Below are 21,124 nucleotides of genomic sequence, written 5' to 3'. Positions count from 1 at the left end.
ACTGGCCTGTACCTCAGCACTCAGAAATACACCCAGAGACTCTCACGAGACTCGGTCCTATTCAAGCAGCGAGTACCTAAATATGTGGATAGGGATAGGGCAATATTGTCAAGGAGGTCACCTCGAGCCTTGGGTGTTTCCCACCTCCCGCTTCTGTCTTCTTTAGCCTCCTCTCTATCGAGAGGAAGGGTTCGGAATCTTTTCTGTTTCAAGGACCCCGTTTGGCAGGAAGGTGAAACTTAGACCCCTTCACAGAATAATAATTTTAAATTCATAAAACAAAATACATAGGATTACTAAGGGGTGATTATATTATAATATAATCATTATAACTATAATATAGTTTATCAGAATATTTAAACAGCAAATTCACAGGGCCCGGAATAAGAACTCCTACATTGTACCCCTCATTCATGATAATTTAACTGGATAAATTCGTTCACATATAAAGCTGGGGTCTCAATGTATTAGCCCTTCCTGGTCCCCAGAAATGTATAGATTTTAAAGGAAGATTTGTAAGAAGACAACGTGTAACCCAAACAAATGAGTTGGGCGAGGAGTTGAATACATTTTGGAGTAGGGGTAAGGGCCTGTGCCTTGGGCCCCCTCAAAGCACTACAAAGCATTCCTGGGTGACCCTGGGCCGTAACAGAGACCTGCCCATCCACCCAAGAGGGAAGAATTTGGGATCCCTCCTTTCAACCGATAAATTCCTAGCTTCATGGAAGGGGGAATTCCCTGTTCACCTTCTATACTTCTTTTCAACACATAGTTCCCTTCTGCCCTCCTTCCTTCCCCCATTCCATGTGCATTTCTGAAGGAAGGAGCCTCAGAACCCTGAGAAACAAGAGGATACTGTCACTCTGAGACAGAGCCTACAGTGCAGCCCACCCCTTCCCAGCATTCCCCAAGTCTCACGACCCACCACTGCTGTCTTCCAGGCTGGGTTCAGGGAGGAGGGGTGAGACCGGAGCAGAGATGTCCCCATCCCCATCAGGGAGGGATGGGCTGCTGTCCAGCTGTCCCACAGGTGGTGGCCAAGGTAGGTCTTTGATGACCTTAATGTCAACTGGAGCCAGAGGCAGAGGTAAGGAGACAGAAGCAGGTAGAGAGAGACAGAGAGAAATAGAGGTTGAGACACAGACACTCAGAGTACAGGAGGGCATGAAGGAAGAATGTTGCAAAGGGGTGAGTGGGAAAGAGCCAAAGGATGTGGGCCCAGAAACAGGGAGATTCTCGGAATGGCTTCATTGATGGAATGGGAGGCTGACTAACTGGGGAGTCCCATTAGTACAAGCCCCTTGAAAGTCACTGGATGTACTTCAAGGACTGGTCTGGCTTGTTAGGCTGGAGGTTCAGGGAAGAGGCAAGATGTGGGGCCTTTTTGCCAGCCTAGGTTTTCCTCTCTTCCCTATCCTACTGCTTGCTCACCAGTAGAAGAGGGTAGAGGCATTCAGTTTGAGGAAAGAGCTGTCTAATATAGGCACTGATTGATGATTAGGAAAAAATGATCCAAGAACAAGAAAATAAGGGGAGTCCTCCAAAAGAGGCCTTTATAACCCAACTCCTTGTCTTTAAGACCCCCACTTTCCATTCTCCCATACTTAGTTCCAAAGAGTGGGGTTGGGTGTTCCAGTTTCAGTCTGTCTATAATACCCAGACTTGGGGAGAAATAAATTATTAAAATTTAACTTCCCCCTAGATTCAGAGCATTCCCAATTAGAGGAGTGATGCCACTGGCGGCCACGGGGTTGCTAACGAGGTTTCCTAATGACGAGCATTGATTTTCCCATTAAGCAATACAAACAGTATTGATTCTCCAAGGAGACTTCAGGAGATAAACTGGCCCATCCTCAGCTGCACACACACTTGGGCTTCTCGGAAGCAAATTAGAAACCTGTGGTTTCCCAGTCTAGCTAAGGGCTCAACCCTGGGAAGGTAGAGGAGAAAGAAGGGGGCTGGGCCCATTCCCTTTGGGCCTGGGGAAGGGCTGAGAGGAAGAAGACAGGGTGAGTGGCAGATGGCTAACAGAATGTAAAGAACTTTGTGTTTTCTTCATAAGTTCAGGAATTAGAGTGTACCCCTTACTCCTTTCCCTTCTCAGGAGCTCTTTCCTCCTCTTCTCCCCCCATTTCTCTCTAAGACAGATTCCAGTGTCTCTTAGAAGTTAGGGGACATCTGGAATCCAGGAATCTTCAGTCTCCATTCCCAGGGTCTTTCTTCTTAACTATCATCTTTCCCCTCAATAATCTTCCTTATACCAGGTAAGCAAGTTTGGGGTTCTACAAAAAAACTCTGGAATAAATAATTCTAACATACCTCTGCAAGCAGCCATCTATCCTCCCTGCTCCCCACTCACACATACCCTTCCATCCCACTGTGACACACACTCTGTATTCAGTAAACAATTCTATTAGTCACTTTCCCTTTCATTCACTCCAGAGCCCAGCCCCTTTGGCCTCCTGAGTCCCTTCATTCCCATGCTACTCAGTCTACTGGACCCTGGCTCAAGGCCCCTGGTGTGCAGGAGAGAGTAAGGGGTGCTTCAGACATAACAATTTGAGAGTACAGAAGCTAGAAGAAAGGAACCCCTAACTAGGAGAGCTTCCCAACAGCCAATCTCTGGAACAGGGGTCCTGGGGTGCCTCTCATCTCTCTACCTCTCAAATTAAGCAGATGCCCTACACTGTGGTGTCCTGCTCTGTGCATCTCCACACTTTGGGGTCAGGTAGTAGTCGAGGTTCCAGAGGTTAGCTCTCTAGGAGGGTGCCCACAAGACACCTGAGAGAATACTGTGGGTGTCATTCTCAGCCTGCCCTTTCCTTGTCTGAAGACTTACCAGCGAAGGCCTTGGAGATTCTTTCCTTTTTCCACTCCCAGGGCTGGTCGTACTCCTCAGGGGGTCTCTCATCATCCTCAGGTAGCCGGGACTCCCGGGGCCGACCAGCCCCCTCACCTTCAGGGGTGAGCCCTTCTTCGGCTGGTTCATAGGGTGTGTCATACAACGGCAGGGGCTTGGCAGTTGCCTCCTTGGAGCCTCGTATCTCTGCCAGCGTGAGGTAGTGAGAGGAAAGGAAAGGAATTTCAAGCTCTAGCTAGCTCAGAGTCTCACCTCTGGCATCTAGTCTAAATAAAATAGTAACAACATTTATGCAGCACTTACATAGCCAGGCACTATACAATTCTTATCTCATTTGGGCCTTACAACTTTGAGTTAGGGTGCTGCTATTATCCTCGTTTTACAGATGAGGAAACAGAAGCAGATGTTGTTACTTGCCCAGGGTCACATTGCTCGTAAATGTCTGAGCCTGGATTTGAACTCATGTCTATCCTCACTCCAAGCCTGATGCTGTCATTCCAAGGAAGCAATCAAAGCCTCCCTCAGAGAGGAAATGGAGTTGGCTCTAGGGTCAAATACCAGAGCTACATATTCCTCACGGATGGGCTCTGGCAGACTCAAAGAAGGAAAAGTCTAGAGAAGAAAACATTGACTAATTGGATAAGGCAGTCATAGGAACCAGGATTGTCTAGTATGAGGACATGAAGTTGAAAGCTCCATTTCTGTCCCCATTTTCCTGGGGTGCAAGATAGAACCATCATCACTCACAACCAAAGAATTCCTTTTGGCTGCGTTTGGCACTGCAGATCACCCCCTTTTTCATGAAGTTTGGTCTTTATGATGGAAGATAAGAAATTGGACCTGAGATTTCACTGGTATAGAGAACTCCCAGGTGAGGAAAAGTCTTCTTCTAGGGCAGGTTGGCACCTTGGAGTCTTAGAGTCTTAGTCTAAGAAATTAAATGGCTTAGACCAAGGCTATATAGCCAGTCTGGATAGATGGATAGGTGGATAGATAGATAGATATAGATATAGCCAGGCAGGTCTTCGAACCCAGGTCTTCCCGGCTTTAAAGTCAGCTCCTTCTATGTATTATGCCACACTGGCTTTTCTGCCCTCTTGACTAGACTTATATTGATTTTCCTACCTCTCTAATGGCCTTTTCGATGTCTCTTTCATTGTCTTGTCTACTTCCTTCTGCGCTCCCAGCAACTATGAATATCCCCAATGGCCAGACCAATGCTTCTTATCAGTACTACGCTCATAGCAATTGATTATATCCTCTCTTGCATTATCTCTAATAGTGTAAATCCTGTTTCCCTTTCCAGGGTTAGTGCCAAGGGTCATGTCCTACATTTCTTTTTCATCCCTAACAGTCATAGCAGCTGGGTTCAAAATTAGGCACTGCCACAAAATTAGGCAGCTGTGCAAGTGGGCAAATCAATCAACAGACATTTATTATGCACCTACTATATGCTAATGTACTATATTAGAACTGTGCAGATCACTTAGCATTTTCTCATCTGTAAAATAAGGGGATGGGGCAATGTAAACTTTAAAGGACCCGTCTAGTTCTGGAGGCTACAACTCTGTTACTGTACAAGGCTGGGACAAAGGAGACAAGTGAACTTATATTTTCTCACAAGGTACTAGGAACAAGGGAAAGCTAGTCCCCCTCCAATCTGTTGCCTAGCTTGTACTTCATCTCCACCATCTGGGGCCCTCCCTTCCCTGATGCTCACCAGCCATCATCTTCTGAGCCTCATAGGGCTCCATGTAGCCATCATTCTCTGGTATCTTCTCTGGTGGACCTGCTGGCACCACTGTGCCCTCACCTGTTTCTTGAGCATCGAAAGGGTCAGCATAGTCCTCTAGGATGGCCAGCTGTGGGGAGAAGTAGAACAAACATGAATAAAAGTAGCCTAGACAGGGCACATGCAGACTTAGATCATTGGTTTCTCATGTGCTCCTATGTATTTTATGTATTATAAAACATGATACTAGAAGGGGTCCATAGGCTTCACCAAATGGCCAACAGGGGTCTGCAACACCAAAAACATTTAGAACCACCAGCTTTAGACAACCACCGCAGCATATCAAAAGCATTGTGGTACAGTGGAAAGAGTCTGGGGGCACCGAGTCAAGAGCTCCTGGATTTGAATCCTTGCTGACTTTGGGCAGACCAATAGAATGTTCTGGGCTTCAGTTTCTTTCATTTGTAAAATGAGAAGGGAGATTTGAGGACCTCTGTGGGAACTTCCAGTTCTAAACCTATGATCCTCATTTCCTTTTTCCCTTCTCCCCACAAGTCTCCAGATTCCCAGGACACTGGTCTCTTCCAGTGTCCCAGGACACAGTACCAGAAGTTGCTCCAGCTCCCACCTAAGCTCAGAATTATAGGTAGTCTCTGTAACTAGATTAAATGAAGGCCACAGTGCCATTAAGCTCCCACTCCTCTCCCCCCCCTTCCCAAATAATGATGGGTCATTCTAATGGGGCTAAGTGCATTCTAAGACTCTGGGTCTTGCCATCTGCTCTATAGCTGAACCCTTGGGACTTCTAGGCCTTCCTAGCTGTCTTGAAGCTCCTACATACCTTGTCTTTCCCAATTACGAGTGTGTACTCTTTGAGAACAGGGGCTGCATTCTCTTTCTGTTTATGTCCCCAGTGCTTAGCAGAGAGACTGGCATTTATCAAATAAGCACCTAATAAATGCTTTTCATTCATTCATTAAGCCCTTGGTCCCTGGGAAGTGGATGAATAATAAATGCCAGGTTGTAGACTAAGCCATGTGTTTTTCCTGTCATTGTTCCTGTCTATGGTTACCCCACTCTAACAAGGCCAAGAGCTAGGGTATAACTAACTAGCCAGGAAATCGCTATCAGTCTCCATGAAGGTGTAGACAGACAAGACTGCTAGTAGCCACTTGTTCAAAGGAGCCATTGTCCCAAGGTTCACTGCTGCCAGGGCCCGACACAAGTCATAGGAGGGATTCTTTGCCCTTTCTTCCACTCCTGTTCCCAGTGGCAAAGCTCTGCGTGCCCTCTGCTGCTTTAACAAGGGACTGTATAATCAAGAAATTGACTTCCAAGAACTGCCCATGAATCTGATGCCTGGTCTAAAGTCGACCAGCATCTCAGACCCTTTGGAAAAAATAGCTTTTCTTTGTTTCAGTACTTCTAATGTACCTGGGTTTCTGAGGTGTGAGTTCCCTCCTGTAGTACAGACCGTAAACCAGCAAACTCTCCTCAGTCCTCCCCACCACGCTTTACTTAGCAAACTGTTACAAGAGTTGCAACAGCCAAATAAATTCACCATTTGGTCTCCAGTCTTCTGCTGAGGAGCCTCCCTGAGTTGTATCATTGGATGACAGTTTTTAACAGGATGAGCCTGTTTTTAAAGCCTTTCTATGGTGCATGTGTTTTGCTGGCAGGCCTGAGGGAGTCCAAGGTCACCCTCATGACATAATAAGGCACTGGAATAAAACTTTGAGAGAAGAAATTGTTCATCATCATTATCTTCTCTCAGATTCGCATAGTGCCTGATGGTTTCCTTTCCTCATGAAACCCTGTTAAATGGGTGGGATAAATGCTATTATCCCCATTTTATAGATGAGAAAATCGAGGCTCAGAGAGATTCAGATTGTTTTTTTCCCTAAAGCAAGAAATTTAATAGCTTAAAACAGCACTAAGGCTTTTGGGATACCCTATCTTACATTGATATGTTTAAAAAAGTATTATTATAATATAAAATGTAAAAAGTAAGCAATTTTGAAAGATTTAAGAATTCCGATCAATGTAATTATTAACCACGAGACCTTCGATGAAGAATGCTACCATCCCCTGACAGAGAGATGAATAACTAAAATGCAAAATGAAACACACATTTTGGGACACGGGCAACATGAGAATTTGTTTTGCTTGATTATACTTATTTTGGTTTTTTCTTTAATAGCTTCTCCCCCAATTACATGTAAAAAGAAATTTTCACATTCATTTTTTAAAAATTTAAGTTCCAAATTTTCTCCCTCCCTTTTACTTACCTCCTTTCTAAGATGGTAAGTTACTTGATATAGTGTGTATATGTACAATCATGTAAAATATATTTCCACATTAATCATGTTGTGAAAGCAACAGATCAAAAGAAAAAAACCAAAACCATAAAGAAAATGAAAAACAGTATATATGCGTTTGTTTTACAAGGGTTGTGTTTTTTTCTTTTTCAGTGGTGCTATAAAAAAGAAGGAACAAATGCTAATAATTTAAACAAATTTTAATAAATAAAAGAGACAAATAAAGCAGAGGTTCTTAACCTGGGACCCATGAATTTGTTTTAAAAAATATTTTGAGAGCTGTTTTTCAATGTAATTGTTTTCCTTTGAAATCCCAAGTATTTTATTTAAAAATATTATTCTGAGACAGGATCCATAGCCTTCACCAGACTGCCAGAGGGGTCCATGACACAAAAAAGGTTAACAACATCTGAGAAAATCTGCTGGTAAAAGTAACCTGAAATAGGTGTAGGAATGAAAATAGACTGTCAACTTTCTGTAACAATTTCTTTCACTTTATGCTGATAAATGCTTAACAGGCTCATCAATGAAAAAAGAAATGTATGTAAGATACACTTTTAAGTTTAATCTCCATGATTAACATTTTCCCTTGACTTTGTTAAATCCAGATAGTCAACAAATCAATAAAGACCTGATTTTAGTATTTTCTGATTTCCAAAATATAAATGCTGACACTGAAAATTTAACTATCAGCTCAGAGCTAGCTCAAGCTGGCTCCAGCACAGCCGGGAGTCCACTCGTAATTCTTACAAATGAGGTGGATGTCATGGCACTAGCATCTCTTCAAGTTGACAGGAGTTGGGAAAGACAGAAGAAAAGATAAAGTGGGAGTCTGAGCAAAGAACTTGGACAGAAGCTGACAATATTAAATAGAGATAATACATCTACTTTTACATTAACTTTACCAACTTAAGTTCTGAACCTTTTCTTGCTGTAGGTCCCTTAATTCCATAATACAGTTTTTCAACCTTGACCTTTTCTTGATTGAATTTAAAAAAACAAAAATTAGCTGAGTAAACAGGGAAAAAGAGACACTGACCCGTGTTTCTCTGTAGCATTTGGAGTAGAGGAAAAGGGAGATGGGATCTAGCTTATTGGTTATTGTTATTTTTTAGTTGTTTTCAGTCATGTAGGCAAAGGAGTTGTTGCTCATTCATTTCAGTGTGTATGACTTTTCATGATTCCATTTGGGGTTTTCTTGCCAAAGATACTGGAGTGGTTTTCCATTTCCTTCTCCAACTCATTTTACAGATGAGGGAACTGAGTCAAACAGGGTTAAGTGACAGCTAATGAGTGTCTGAGGCTGGATTTGAACTTGGGTCTTCCAGATTCCAGGCCTGGCACTCTATCTGCTGCACCATTTAGATGCCCACTGGCATTAGTAGAGAAACAAGAAGAAATTCTCTATTTGAGGGTTTAGGGTACAGATTTTGGGGTATAGTGGTAGGAAGTTGTTTCAAGGCTCTTTTGAGTGTTCAACAAATATTTGTTAAGTAAACGAACTAAGGGACATGGCTCTGACAGAAGGGGGCATTGGTCCTGGATGAAGTGAAAGTAAAGATTAGGGGTATGTTATAATAAATAAAAGAAGAGTTGAGCTTTGCTAATGCCTGTTATACTCACTCCTCACTCCCCTCCACTCTACTCTCTGGACATTCCAGGGGTAGCTAAGTGGCAAAATGGACTCATCTTCCCGAGTTCAAAGTCAGACTCAGGGATATACTAGCTGTGCTTGTGCTGACCCTGGGCAAGTCACCTAACCCTATTTGCCTCAGTTTCCTCTTCTATAAAATGAGCTGGAGAAGGAATGGCAAACCACTCTAGTATCTTTGCCAAGAAAACCTCAAATGGGGTCACAAAGAGTCTGAAACAAATGAACAACAATTGGAGAGTCCTTTGCCCATATCATCCCTCTCTGTCCCCTACAAAAATGACCCACTATGCTTCCTCTTTCTTGAACTTCTCATGCCTTCTGGCCCCATCACCTATCCTGAGAGGTACTCCAATGTTCTCTTCCCAGGAGCCCCAGGGAGAGGCGGGCAGTAGGGTGCAGTCTAGAGTACAATGAAGCCTTTCTGAGAGCAGGGTATAGGACTGGAGAAGCAGAAGCAGCAGTCGCACCCAACCCTGCTTGCGGGGCACCAGTGGGAGGTAGAAACAAAAGTGCCTATCCCACCCAGTGGTTGCCAATACCAACAAGCAGCACAGGAAAGAGGGGAGTGGGAAGGGAGGGGAACAAAGCCTGACAGGAAGTGGCTTCAACAGGCTTGCGGGAATATTAGCAGTGCCAATCACTTTTCACTGGGAACTGAGGCCCAAGGCCAGCATATTGGTTTTGTGTCTTGGACAGATCAGGGCTGCATGATCCAGCTGGGTTAGAGGCTTTGGGCGTGCCTCAAATTGCACCTGAGACTAGGACCTGGGATTTGGGTGTCTCTCCTTCCTCTTGACCTCTCTCAGTGAGCCCTTAGCCAGCAAGACATGTATCCTTTCAATTCAGATAGCTCCTCTTGGTTCCTGAACTTCCACAACCTGCCCTTCTGGGAGCTCGTTCAGCATGGAGGCATTCTGTGCTCTAAGACAGGGTTGTTCAGTAACCATAACTCCTGATTTCATTTTCTCAGGGAGAACTGGATCTAAATGTCAAATGAGCTGAGTCTACATCCTGGCTTTGTTACACAGTACCGATATGAACCTTTAGCTAATCACTTACCTCTCTAGGCCTAAGGTTCCTCCTCTAGAATAAAGTGGTTGCATAAGATAACTTCCAAGGTCCCTTTCAGCTCTAAAGCTGTGTTCCATTCATATGAATTTTAGGCCCTTCAATTTCTTTATCCCCCTCTCATCTGTCTGCACTGAGCTACTCTTGGCTTACGAAATTGACAGTAAAGGCAAATTTCCCCTAGAAGTTCAAAATGAGTCACACATCCTCCCTCTTTCTTCTCCAGGGAAGCCACCTACCTACCCAGGAAATCATCCCTATTGTCAATAAGATAAGGGCCACCCATGGAGAGCCCTTGCAGGAGAACATTGTACACAGTACTAGTAACATTGTATCAATGATCAACTGGGAAACACTTAGCTACTCTGAACCAGACAATGATCCAAGACAATTCTGAAGGACCCATGATGAAAAAGACTATCCATCTCCAGAGAGAACTGATGACCTCTAAGTACAGATTGAAGTATACTAAAAAAACAAACAAACAAAAAAACCCCCCAGCTTTACTTTTCTTGCTTCTGGGGTATTTTTGCACCTTGGCCAATTTGGAAAAGTTTTGCATGACTTCCCATGTACAATTGATATCACACTGCTTGCCTTGTTAAGAAGTGGGGGAGGGGTAGGAGGGAAGGAAAGAATTTAGAACTCAAATTTTTAAAAAAATGAATGTTAAAAATTGTTTTTCATATAATTGGTAAATATTTAATGAAATAAATAAAAATATCTTTACAAAATGATAAGGGCCATTCAGGTGTTTATCTCCAGTATGGTGCTTTGTAATATAGTAGGTATTCAATAAACTTTTACCAAAGAAATACCCCAGGATTCCAATGTAATTTAACTCAGGATTCCCCTTTTATTAAGTACCTACAGTGAACAACTTAGTACTCAACCTTGGAGATATACATATATACAAACATACGTATGTACCCTTGTGTGTGTGTGTGTGTGTGTGTGTGTGTGTGTGTGTGTGTGTATGTGTGTGTATACACATGCATATATTTTTTTAGGATAAAATAGTCCTTGCCCTGGTTGAGCTTACAATCTATCAGGCAGAGACTACATAAACACAAAAATTATGCAGATACATAGAAGAGTTATGTGAGGTCTGGGTAGTTGTGGCAAAGTCCATTACCAATTTTTCTGGCTGAGTGAGTAGCATTAGGGCTTAAAGCTTCATGACATTTAAGTCTGGCTTTACAGGATGTCTGAGATTCCAATAGCAAAATATGGGAAAGGAGGTCATTCCAGGCCCAGGGAGGTAGATGGGAAAGCACCAGATATGTTTAGTAGAGTAATCCAGCTTGGAGGAAGCATAAAATATGGAAAACAATGTAAAGGTAGGGTGGGACCAGATTGTGAGGGGCCTTGAATGCCCAGCAAGGAGTATGAACTTTACTTGGTAAGCAATAGAGAAACATAGACATTTTTGAGCAGAGAAGTGCCATGATTGGTCAGAAAGAAGATAAGCCTGGTAGTAGCAAGTACATGAAAGAGATTGACTGGGTTGGAAAGAAAATACAGGCATTAAAACCTATTAGTTAGGAAGATGTTAAAGAAGTCCGGGCAGGTCTTCATGAGGGTCTTCCTCTATTAAAAGGCAGCTAGGTGGTACAGCGGAGAGAGCCTCGGGTCTGGGATCTGGAAGATTTGAGTTCAAATCCAGTCTCAGATGCTTAGCAGCTGCATGACCTTAGATAAGTCACTTAACCTCTCTTTCCCTCAGTTGCCTCATCTGTAAAACGGAGATAATAGCAACATCTACTTCCCAGTGTTGTTGTGAGGATCAAATGAGATGGTAATTATGAAGCGTTTAGCATGGTGCCTGGCACATGGTAAGAGTTACATAAATGTTAGCTAGCATGATGATGAGACAAAAAGGAGATGGTGTGAAAATCCCATGGACAATCAGAGACAAGAGATTTCTCCTGATGAGAGCGCATACTTTAAGACATGCATATGACATGGAATGTGAGGAATTTACTTCTCCTCTATTCAAATGAGATAACATCAGTAAAGCAGTTCACAAACCTTAAAGCCCTGTGTAAATGCAAGCTATTGTAACAGCTGTTAAGAAAACTGGAAAGCAGACTGACAGAATATAGACTTAAACCAGTCTCAATGCCTTCCATTTGCCCAGAAAGTCTACCCTTTTTTGCTGCAGCCTCCTAGCCAAACTCCTTAGATGAGCTCGTACCCTGAGCCTTCCATCTCCTTCCCAGAACTGTGTGTCCCTTGACAAGGCTGCTAAATGCCAAGCCTGGTACCTTCCATTTCCCCAAAGCACCCACTTCCATCTGTACTAGCACAAGGCATTTTTCACCTCCTTCAGCCATCTTAATCTACCACCTGAGATATAAAGACCCTCCAGTTCAAAGAACAACACCCTCCCTTTGACTTCAGGCCTTTCATCTCCTACGGCAGCACCCTCACTCAATGATGAACAGACTCTGAACTCCTTTAGATCATCATCCAAACCCCACTCTACTCCCCCCCACCTGATTCCTTATTTCCATCCCCCTCAATCCTCCCACCCTAAAGTTTCATCCATTGTTCATCCAACCCATCCACTGTACTTCCTAGACTGCCCATTCCACAGTCAACAAACCTCCTTTCATCTTAAATCAGTTCCTCTCCCATTCCTTCCACCTGCTAGTTCATACTGAAACCTGGCTTCCCCGTAATGACATAGCCTCCCTAGCCATCCTTTCTAGTACTGACTGCATCTTTACTCATTCTCCTTGACTCACTGGTCAAGGTGGGAATACTCTTCTCTCTCCATTGTCACTTCTCATTTCTCTCCCTCCTTCACTCAGTAACCTCTCTTTCTTTAAAGTTCGTGCTACTCATATCTATCACTGTCAAAATCCTGGTAGCCATTGTTTACAGATACCGCCTCAAACCCAACCCCAACCCCAGTCATTTTTCCTTTCTCAATGAGTTTGATGCTCTTTCTCTCCAAGTCCTGCCCTCACTCCAGGAAACTTCATCATACATATTGATTCTCCCTCAAATATCCTAACTGCTCAGTTCCCCAATTCACCTTCCCATGAGCTATTCCTGCATCCCACCTCAGCCACTCTCAAGGATGGTCATACCCTTCAACACTCATATCACTCACAAATGTACCACCTCCATGTGGGGCAGCTAGGTGGTGCGTTGAGCATCAGTGCAGGAGTCAGGAGGATCTGAGTTCAAATCTTACCTCAGACACTCGATACTCACTAGCTGTGTGACCTTGGGCAAGTCACTTAACCACAATTTGCCTCATCCTGGGTCATCTTTAGTCATCCTGATGAGTATCTGGTCACTGGATTCAGATGGCTCTGGAGGAGAAGTGAGGCTGGTGGCCTGCACAGCCCTCCCTCACTCAAAACAAAGTCAAGTGCAAGTGATGTCATTATTTCTTTGATGGCGTGGTCTTCTTTGGCAATGAAGGATGAACACACACACACTCTGAAGGCTGTGGAGCTAACGGAAGAGCTGTGCAACAGTGGAAAGGATACTGGATTTGGGAGTCGGAAGTCCTGGATTGAAACTGTGGCTCTGTCCCCTTCTGGAGGATGGGCACCTCATTCCTCTGGCCTTCAGTTTCTTTACCTATTAAATTAAAGACTACTGGATAAAGTTCTTTACACTTCTGAGATCCTGATTCCTAGGATAAGACATCAGTCCTCCTACTGAATCTCCAGCTGTTGTTCAGTTGCTCTAGTCCAACTCTTTGTGACCCCATGGCCCACTGGGTCCATGGGGTTTCTTGGCAAAGATACTGGAGTGGTTTGTCATTTCCTTCTCCAGTGGATTAAGGTAAACAGAGGTTAAATGACTTGAGTAGGATCATACAACTAGGAAGTATATGAGTCTGGGTCTCAGCTCAGGTCTTCTTGACTCCAGGTCCAGCACTCTATCCACTGAGACACTTAACTAGCTCCTAGGTAAACACAGGTTAAGTGACCTGCCCAAGGTCGCACAACTAGTAAGTGTCTGTCGTTAGAGCTGAATTCAGGTTTTACTGACTGCAGGCCTAGGGCTCTTTCCATTGAGCCATCCAGCTGCCTCTAGATAGTCTCCAATACCTCTGCTTAAACATTACGGTGTGTGCAGCCATCCTGTAAAGTAACTTGGGACTACCTCAAATGTCACTCAACTGTGCATACTATCTGACTCAGCAACAGTTCTACTAGACCCAAAGAGATCAGAGAGAGGAAAAGGGCCCATTAAGTTCAAAATTATTTATAGCAGCTCTTATTGTAGCAGCAAAGAAATGGAAACCAAGGGGATGCCCATCAACTGGGGAACAGCTGAACAAGTTATGGTTTATGAATGGAATACTATATAGGGAATACTACTGTGAAATTATGAAAGGGACAGTTTCAGAGAAATCTGGGAAGACTTGTATGATACAGAGGGAAATGAGAAGAACCAGGAGCATAACTTACACAATTAATAATATTGTAAAAGCAAACTTTAGAAGACTTAAAACATAGATCAAGGCAATGATTATGAGCCATAATGCCAGAAGACTTACGATGACCTAGTAGACAGAGCACAGGGCCTGGAGATCTGAGTTCAAATTTGGCCTCAGACACTTACTAGCTTTGTGACCCTGCTAACAGGGTTGCCTCAGTTCCCTCATCTGTAAAATGAGCTGGAGAAGGAAATGGCAAACCAAGATACTCCAATATCTTTGCCAAGAAAACCCCACAACGGAATCACAAAGAGTCGGACACCATTGAACAATGACATAATGACCTACGCTACCATCCCCTGATAGAAAAGGGACAGATACAGAATGATACCTATGTTGTTAGACATGGACAATGCAGGAGTTAGTTTTGCTTAAACTATGAATATTTATTACAGAGGTTTTATTTTGTTTCTTTTGAAATGGGGGAGTGGGAAGGAGAAAGAATGCTTACTAATTAAAATTTTAATTTAATTTTTAAAAATAAACATTATGGTGCTTTCAATAGTCTATCCATCTATCTCACAGCCAGCCCCTTGTTTACTCTACTTCTGTTGTGGGTTCAAGATGAAAGGTAGACACAAATAGTCCCTAGGGCCTGGTATAGGTAGGCCTCCTAAGGCCTGGATCTGGCACTCATTCTCCCAGTTCTGGCACCCTACTCTCCTTCCATGCATCCAGTCCTGGGCTGGTGCCCAAAGCTACGGCCACTCCCGGAGTGGCAGCGTGGGTTTCTACAGCCTCAGCCCCAGACTTTGGTGCCTCCTGGCAGAACAGGTGACAGAGTGACGGATACCTCAATGGCTCTACTGTTCAGTTCCCAGCTCCCACACCCTGCTTATGGAAGTTACTGCCCCCCTCCCTGGGTTGGGACACTCCACAGGATCCCGCCCACAGAGAAGGAGCCAGCAGGAGCAGGGAATGCTTGCTGCCCAAGCTGGCATAGCATAGATACCTGACCTGTCCCACCTGTGGGACTTTTCCCACACTTCCCCCTCATTGTGGCACGCAGTAATCTGCCTCCATCTATTTCTGCCCATCAGCAGTTTGTCTCTTCCCTGCCTCCCACTGTAATAATAATAGCTAGCATTTATAAAGTGATTTCAGATTGGCAAAGTCCTTTGCATGCTATCTCCGCTGATCCTCACAGCAAACCTGTGAAGTAGGTGCTACTATTATCCCAATTTTAACAAATGAGGAAACTGAGGCAGAAAAAGGTTAAGTGACTTGCCCAGGGTCGCACATCTAGTACAAGTCTCTGGCAGGAATCAAAATCCAATCTTCTTGACTCCAAGTCTGGCACTCTATCCACTGTGCCCTCTTGCCCTCATGTTGAGTGCCAAGACCCAGGTAAAACTGAAGTAGAAGAAACCATGGCTGCTAGCTCCCATCCTCTGTAGGTTCCTGCATCTAGCATCCACTGTCTTTATTTGGTTGTGAAAACCTCTTTCTGGATCCCCTAATCACAAAATCGCAGGGTTGGAAAGGAGTAACAGACTTCATCTAGTCCAACCTTCTTGTGAATCATGAATCCCCTCTACAATAGCTATGGGGAACTCATTATCCCCAATGAAGCCCAGTTCATTTTGGGACAGATTTTTTTGTTCAGTCATGTTAGTCACATCCTATTTGGGATTTTCTTGGTAAAGATACAGGAGTAGTTAGACATTTCCTTCTCTGGCTCATTTTAGAGATGAGGAAACTGAGGCAAACAGGGTTAAGTGACTTGCCCAGGGTCACACAGATAGTAAGTGTCTGCGGACAGATTTGAACAGAGATCTTCCTGACTCCAGACCTAGAACTCTATCCACTGTGCCATCTAGCTGCTCCAAGGGATAGATTTAGTTGTCAGGAAATTGGTCCTTATATTAAATCTGACATTTTCTTCTTTATAGCTTACGCTGTCCTTGGTCATGACCATCAGTCTTGGTTCTAACCTTCAGGGTGAAGCAGAAAAAGCTTTATTACCATCTTCTAGTAAGTGTTCAATTTAAAGCCTTTGATATCTCCAAACAGTTGAAGACAATCAAAACGTTCTCCCACCTTATCCCCAAGCATTTGTTTCCCTAGGATAACACAAGATTATAGAGCTAGAGCCGAAAGGGACCTTAGAGGCCTTTGAGTCTAACCTCTCATTTTATACACAGGGAAATTGAGGCACAAAGAAAGAAAAGACAGACATATGAATTTATTAAGTGTCTACTACCATGAAATCCTGGGCAGTGTGCTAAGCGCTTTACAAATATCTCATCTGATTCTCACAACAGTGGGAGGTAAGTCATTTATTCTTCCCATTTGGCAGTTAAAGAAACTGAAGCAAACAGAATTTAAGTGACTTACCCAGAGTCACAGAGCTAATATATTTCTGAAACAGGATTTGAATTTTGATGTTTCTGACTCCAAGTCCAATGTTCTATCCAACCATGCCAGGCTGCCTCCCCAGGTTCTCCAAGTCATAGAATGTGGTTTTGAGTTCCCTCACCACCTAGATCAGGGCAGTGAGCTGGTGCCAGGGATAGAGTGCTGGAGCCAGGAGGACTCAGTTCAAGTCTAACCTCAGACAATTACTAGCGGTGTGATGCTGGGCAAGTCTCAACCCTGTTTTCCTCAGTTTCTTTATCTGTAAAATGAGCTGGAAAAGGAAATGGCCAAACACTCCAATATCTTTGCCAAGAAAACCCCAAAGGGAGTCACTAAGAGTCAGATACAACTGAAGTGACTGAACAACAAAGCATAAAAAACAGAGAACAGCTTTCCCAAATTTCTCCTGCCAACAGGATTTGCATTTGAAAAGTGATCAAGGCATTAAGTTAAAGAGATGAAACTAAAGAACAGAAAGTGTTCAAATTTGAAAGTACCTCAGTTTCCTGATCTGTTAAATGAGAGATTAGAGTAAACCAAATGGTCTCTAAGGTCCATTTTGGCCCTAGCCCTACACTGTTAAGTCATTTCAGTCATGTCCAACTCCTTGTGATCCCCTTTGGGGCTTACTTGGAAAAGATACAAGAGCACCCAAGGTCACACAGATAGTGTAGGAGGCCAGATCCTGACTACACCAGGCCACCTAGCTGCCCTTGGGATCTGCTCTAGAGGGAAATTATGTAGTTGGGTGGAAGAATTTGTATAGTCCTTTAGACCCAGGAGAAAGGAAACCAGGTGGGTGAGATAGGAGAGCACAGGTTCAGGGTATTACAGAATCTTAGATTTAGAACCAGAAAGAACAGGAGAGGCCATGGAGTCCATCCCCCTTGTTTGAAAGATGAGAAAACTGAGTCCTAGGTAGGTTATGTGATCTGCTCAAGGTTAGTATCAGGGCCAGAATTTGACCCCAAGTCTTCCTGACTCGGGGCAGTTAAGGCAGTGGATACAGCACTGGGCCTGGAATCGGGAAAACCTCAGTTCAAACCTGACCTCAGACACTTAATAGCTATATGACCCTGGGTAAGTCACTTAACCTTGTTTGCCTTAGTTTCCTCATCTGTAAAATGAGCTGGAGAAGAAAATGGGAAAGCACTCTAGTATCTTCGCAAAGAAAAAAAGCAAACCCCAAAACCTATACTGGGTCACAAAGAGTCTGAAATGACTGAACAATTTCCTTACTCAAGTCTGGTGCCTTATCTGCTCCAGCACATAGGGTGGGAACTGACTTGTCACTGTTGCTTTTATAAAGCAATGCTTGGGGGCCTGGTGAGGTTGAGGGCTGTTATCCCTTACAGAGTCTGCCTCTGGACTGAGCTGTCTGAGTTCATCTAGCTCCTTCCCAACCACAGAGCCTGTAATATCCCAGCTGCTTCTGGCTCCTGGCTGGCGGAACTCCAGGGCTGAGGTGTTATTGTGTTGTTAGCCAGCAGCCTGGCAGCAGATTTCCTCCACCACTGTCATGTGTAGGAGAGGGTGGGGGAGGGGATGGAGAGATGAAGCAGAGCTGGACAGTCAAGTCATATCTAGCCAGCAACAGGAATGAACAGGAGTTCAGGAAAGTAACACTCTCCTCAAAATCCTTCCCTATGGTTATACCCCAGATCTATAAGGTAGTCCTTCATACTCATTCTTCCCTTTCCCCATTAGCCACTCCCCTCCCCCCCTCCTTCCTGTTTGTGTCCAAAGAAGGGAGCTGTTATACTGACTGGCTGTCCCAGGGTAGGGTCCATGACAAGTGGAAAAGGTTGGAGGCAATTAGATTAAATGCCTCTTGTGGGCAGGAACCTTGTCAGATACTTTGGTATTTACTTCCCTCTCCCCTAGTGCTGAACACAGAGTCAATGAATACCTAATGACCAATACAGTCCCCTCCTAGCAACTCTTAATCCCATGTGTCTTTATAGAGATGTATGTATTTGTACACTTAATACACATTAGCTGAGAAGCAGTATGAGGTCATAGAGAGGGCCAGTCTGGGTTCAAGTTCTTCCTGGTACTGTCACATACAGGCTGGCTGGGACCTAAGCCAAGTCTGTTAACCTCTTCCTGCTCCAGGGAAGTCAGACTATCAGTAGCAGAGGGTGTTCCCCTAACCCAGGAGCTCTACAAGCTAATGAAAACCACCCTTTTACTCTCAAACTCTCCCTTGCACTGGGATCGGAAGGACAGTGGCTAGACTTCTTAGACTTTTATCATTGCTGCCTTTTTCCAATCCATTACCTACCTCCCTTTGCTGAACTTTGGTTCTAGGGTCTTTTGGGAAAAAGTCTCAGGCTTACCTTCTGAGTGTCATTTTTGACCCACTCTCACCCATTCCATTGCCAGATTTTATTTCTACCATCACGTCTCTGAAATATCTCCCCCTTTTCACCTGGACCATTGCAGTGGGTCTCTCTACCATAAGCTTCTCCATCCTCCAGTCCAACCTTGGTGGATACCAAGCTCCCAAGGTGATTTTTCTAATGCATACATAGATCAATATCCCTCCCCTACTCAATGGGTTCCAAGTGGCTTCCTAGGACCTCTAAGGATCAAATATCAAATTCTTTGTCCTTTAAAGCTCTTCATAACCTGGCCCCTTCCTGGTTTCTTATACTTTGCTACCCTACACGTACATTTCATCTCTACCTCCATTCCTTTGCAATGCCAAACGTCCTCCATGTCTTGAATGTTCTACTCCCTTACAACTGCCTCTCAGTGTCTCTGCCTGCCTCCTGTTGTTCGGTCAGTGATTCGATTTTGGGGTTTTCTTGGATACTGTAGTGGTTTGCCATTTCCTTCTCCAGCTCATTTTACAGATGAGGAAACTGAGGCGAACAGGTTAAGTGACTTATCTGGGGTCATACAGCTAGTGTTTCAGTCCACTTTTGAACTCAGGTCTTCCTGACTCCAGACCTATCTATGGCTCTATCCTCTGTACCACCTATAAATGCCCCATATATAAATCTTGTATGTTCCTATATGTTACACTTAAGTGGTATCTTCTCTATTAGGAAGCAAACTTTTTGAGGACAGAGATTAGGTGTTCAGTTCTTTCCCTTTCTTTTATCTCTAGGGTTCAATACCTGACACATTGTAATCACCTAATAAATGCTTGTTGATTGACTGACTGAGAAAAGAGGAAGAAAGAAGAGGATACAGTTTTCCTGCCCTGTAGTGAGGACAAGCTTGGAGGCAAAACCTGTTCTCAGCCTTGCCCCTTCATGAGGCCAGATTGTTAGGCCCTGTTTACTTCCACAACATAAACAGCTCCCGCTGCACCACCAACTGCCCAGTCCAGCCCACCCAGATGGATGGTCTCTCCATGCCAGCTGTAGAGAGTGATACCCTTTTACAGGAAAAAAAAGATTAGATGGATGGTCTAAGGCTGTCAGAGTCTCACAAGCAGGAAGCACCCCTTCCAAACATCTCTGGATTCTGTCAAGAGTCAAGGACAGCACTTGGCTGGGAAAAGTTGTGAGTAGCCTAGGGTCCCTATGTCCTATTCTGACCCTATATTGCTACACACTTTCCCTCTTAACCTCTTCAGTCACAGGAATATTTCTATTCTCAAGCCTCAAGCAAAGCCCTGAGGGAGTCCTGAGCTGCCTGCACAATTCTAATCACAAGGAACAGGAAGAGGGAGGGAATGAGGCCTCTTGAAACTAGGATGGGACCAGGGCAACATAGTAGCCGAGTCACTATCTTGCTTTAGGAGCTGACAAGAAAGTAACAGGAAGAGGAGATCTGCAGGATTGAGAGGGAGAGAGAGAGAAGAAAGGGAAGGAAGATGCCAAACATACAGTAGATAGAACCTTGAGCTTGACCAGGCAAAGACACTAGCATAGGCCTGAGGAAGTGTCAGAACTACAAGTATGGAAAGAGACAGTCTATCAGGACCACAGCATTTCTGAAAGCCCCAGAGGATCCTCCACTCAACCTGGGCCTGGGGAGACATCTAACTCCTTTGGGTTGAGGGGCAAAAAGTTTCAGAGAGCTCATTCCTTCCATCTCTCACTTGGGGGTAGAATCTCTAGATGCTTTTAGCTCTTGAAGGAGGTTAAGGGAGATTATTCCAGAATGGTGGCTGGAGCCTGGATATAAAGGGACATCTCTACACCTACTGTGATTGAGCACCACACCACAACAATAAAAGACCCACCAAAATCTAGGTCAGACCCTCTGGATCCCAGTGTTAGCTGATGAAATAAATGCCCCTCATTCATCTCCTCACACCTAAGGAAGAGAAACCATCCAAATGGGACTTTTGGGAGCTCTTTAGGCAGCTGTGGTAGAGGCGGAAGCAAAAAGACAGGGATGAATTCAGTGTTGCTATTTGGTAGCTGTGTGGTCTTGGGCAAATCACCTAACTACTCTAAACCTCATTCCACACCTATAAAATCAGGATAACAATAGTTGCATAGCTTATCTCATGGAAATTAAATGAGATAATGAATGCAAACTTCTTTGTCAGTTAAGTAGGGTCATATAAGCACCAACTATTATAGTTACTAACCTGTCAAATCTTATTTCTATCCCTAGACTTGCACTCCAAAATTGACAAGGGGACTGTGAAGTGGATTTTTCTCAGCTAAAAGGTCTCAACCATTTATGAGGACATAGAGAA

General features: G+C 44.1%; 1 protein-coding gene across 7 annotated transcripts in view; it reads right to left on the bottom strand.

Moving 5' to 3' along the window:
• Positions 1-21,124, bottom strand: part of SHF (Src homology 2 domain containing F) — a 30,167-nt gene that overhangs the window by 6,438 nt on the left and 2,605 nt on the right. For 5 of the 7 annotated variants that reach the window (XR_011970587.1, XM_072624683.1, XM_072624679.1 and 2 more), the window contains exons 2-4: positions 4,581-4,722; positions 2,840-3,046; positions 926-1,069 (exon numbers count right to left, since the gene is read on the bottom strand). Coding sequence is in view for 6 of the 7 variants with exons in the window: in XM_072624683.1 (XP_072480784.1) it covers positions 926-1,069; positions 2,840-3,046; positions 4,581-4,722 (493 nt within the window). In the remaining variant the exon portion in view is untranslated. The remainder of the gene's footprint in view (positions 1-925; positions 1,070-2,839; positions 3,047-4,580; positions 4,723-21,124) is intronic. The other 2 variants (XM_072624684.1, XM_072624681.1) reach the window with 1 other exon arrangement.

The sequence above is a fragment of the Notamacropus eugenii genome, chromosome 7 (assembly GCF_028372415.1).
Source record: "Notamacropus eugenii isolate mMacEug1 chromosome 7, mMacEug1.pri_v2, whole genome shotgun sequence".
Classification (NCBI taxonomy): Eukaryota; Metazoa; Chordata; class Mammalia; order Diprotodontia; family Macropodidae; genus Notamacropus; species Notamacropus eugenii.
The sequence above is the reverse complement of the archived record's forward strand: the minus strand, read 5'-3'. Positions and strand labels throughout refer to the sequence as shown.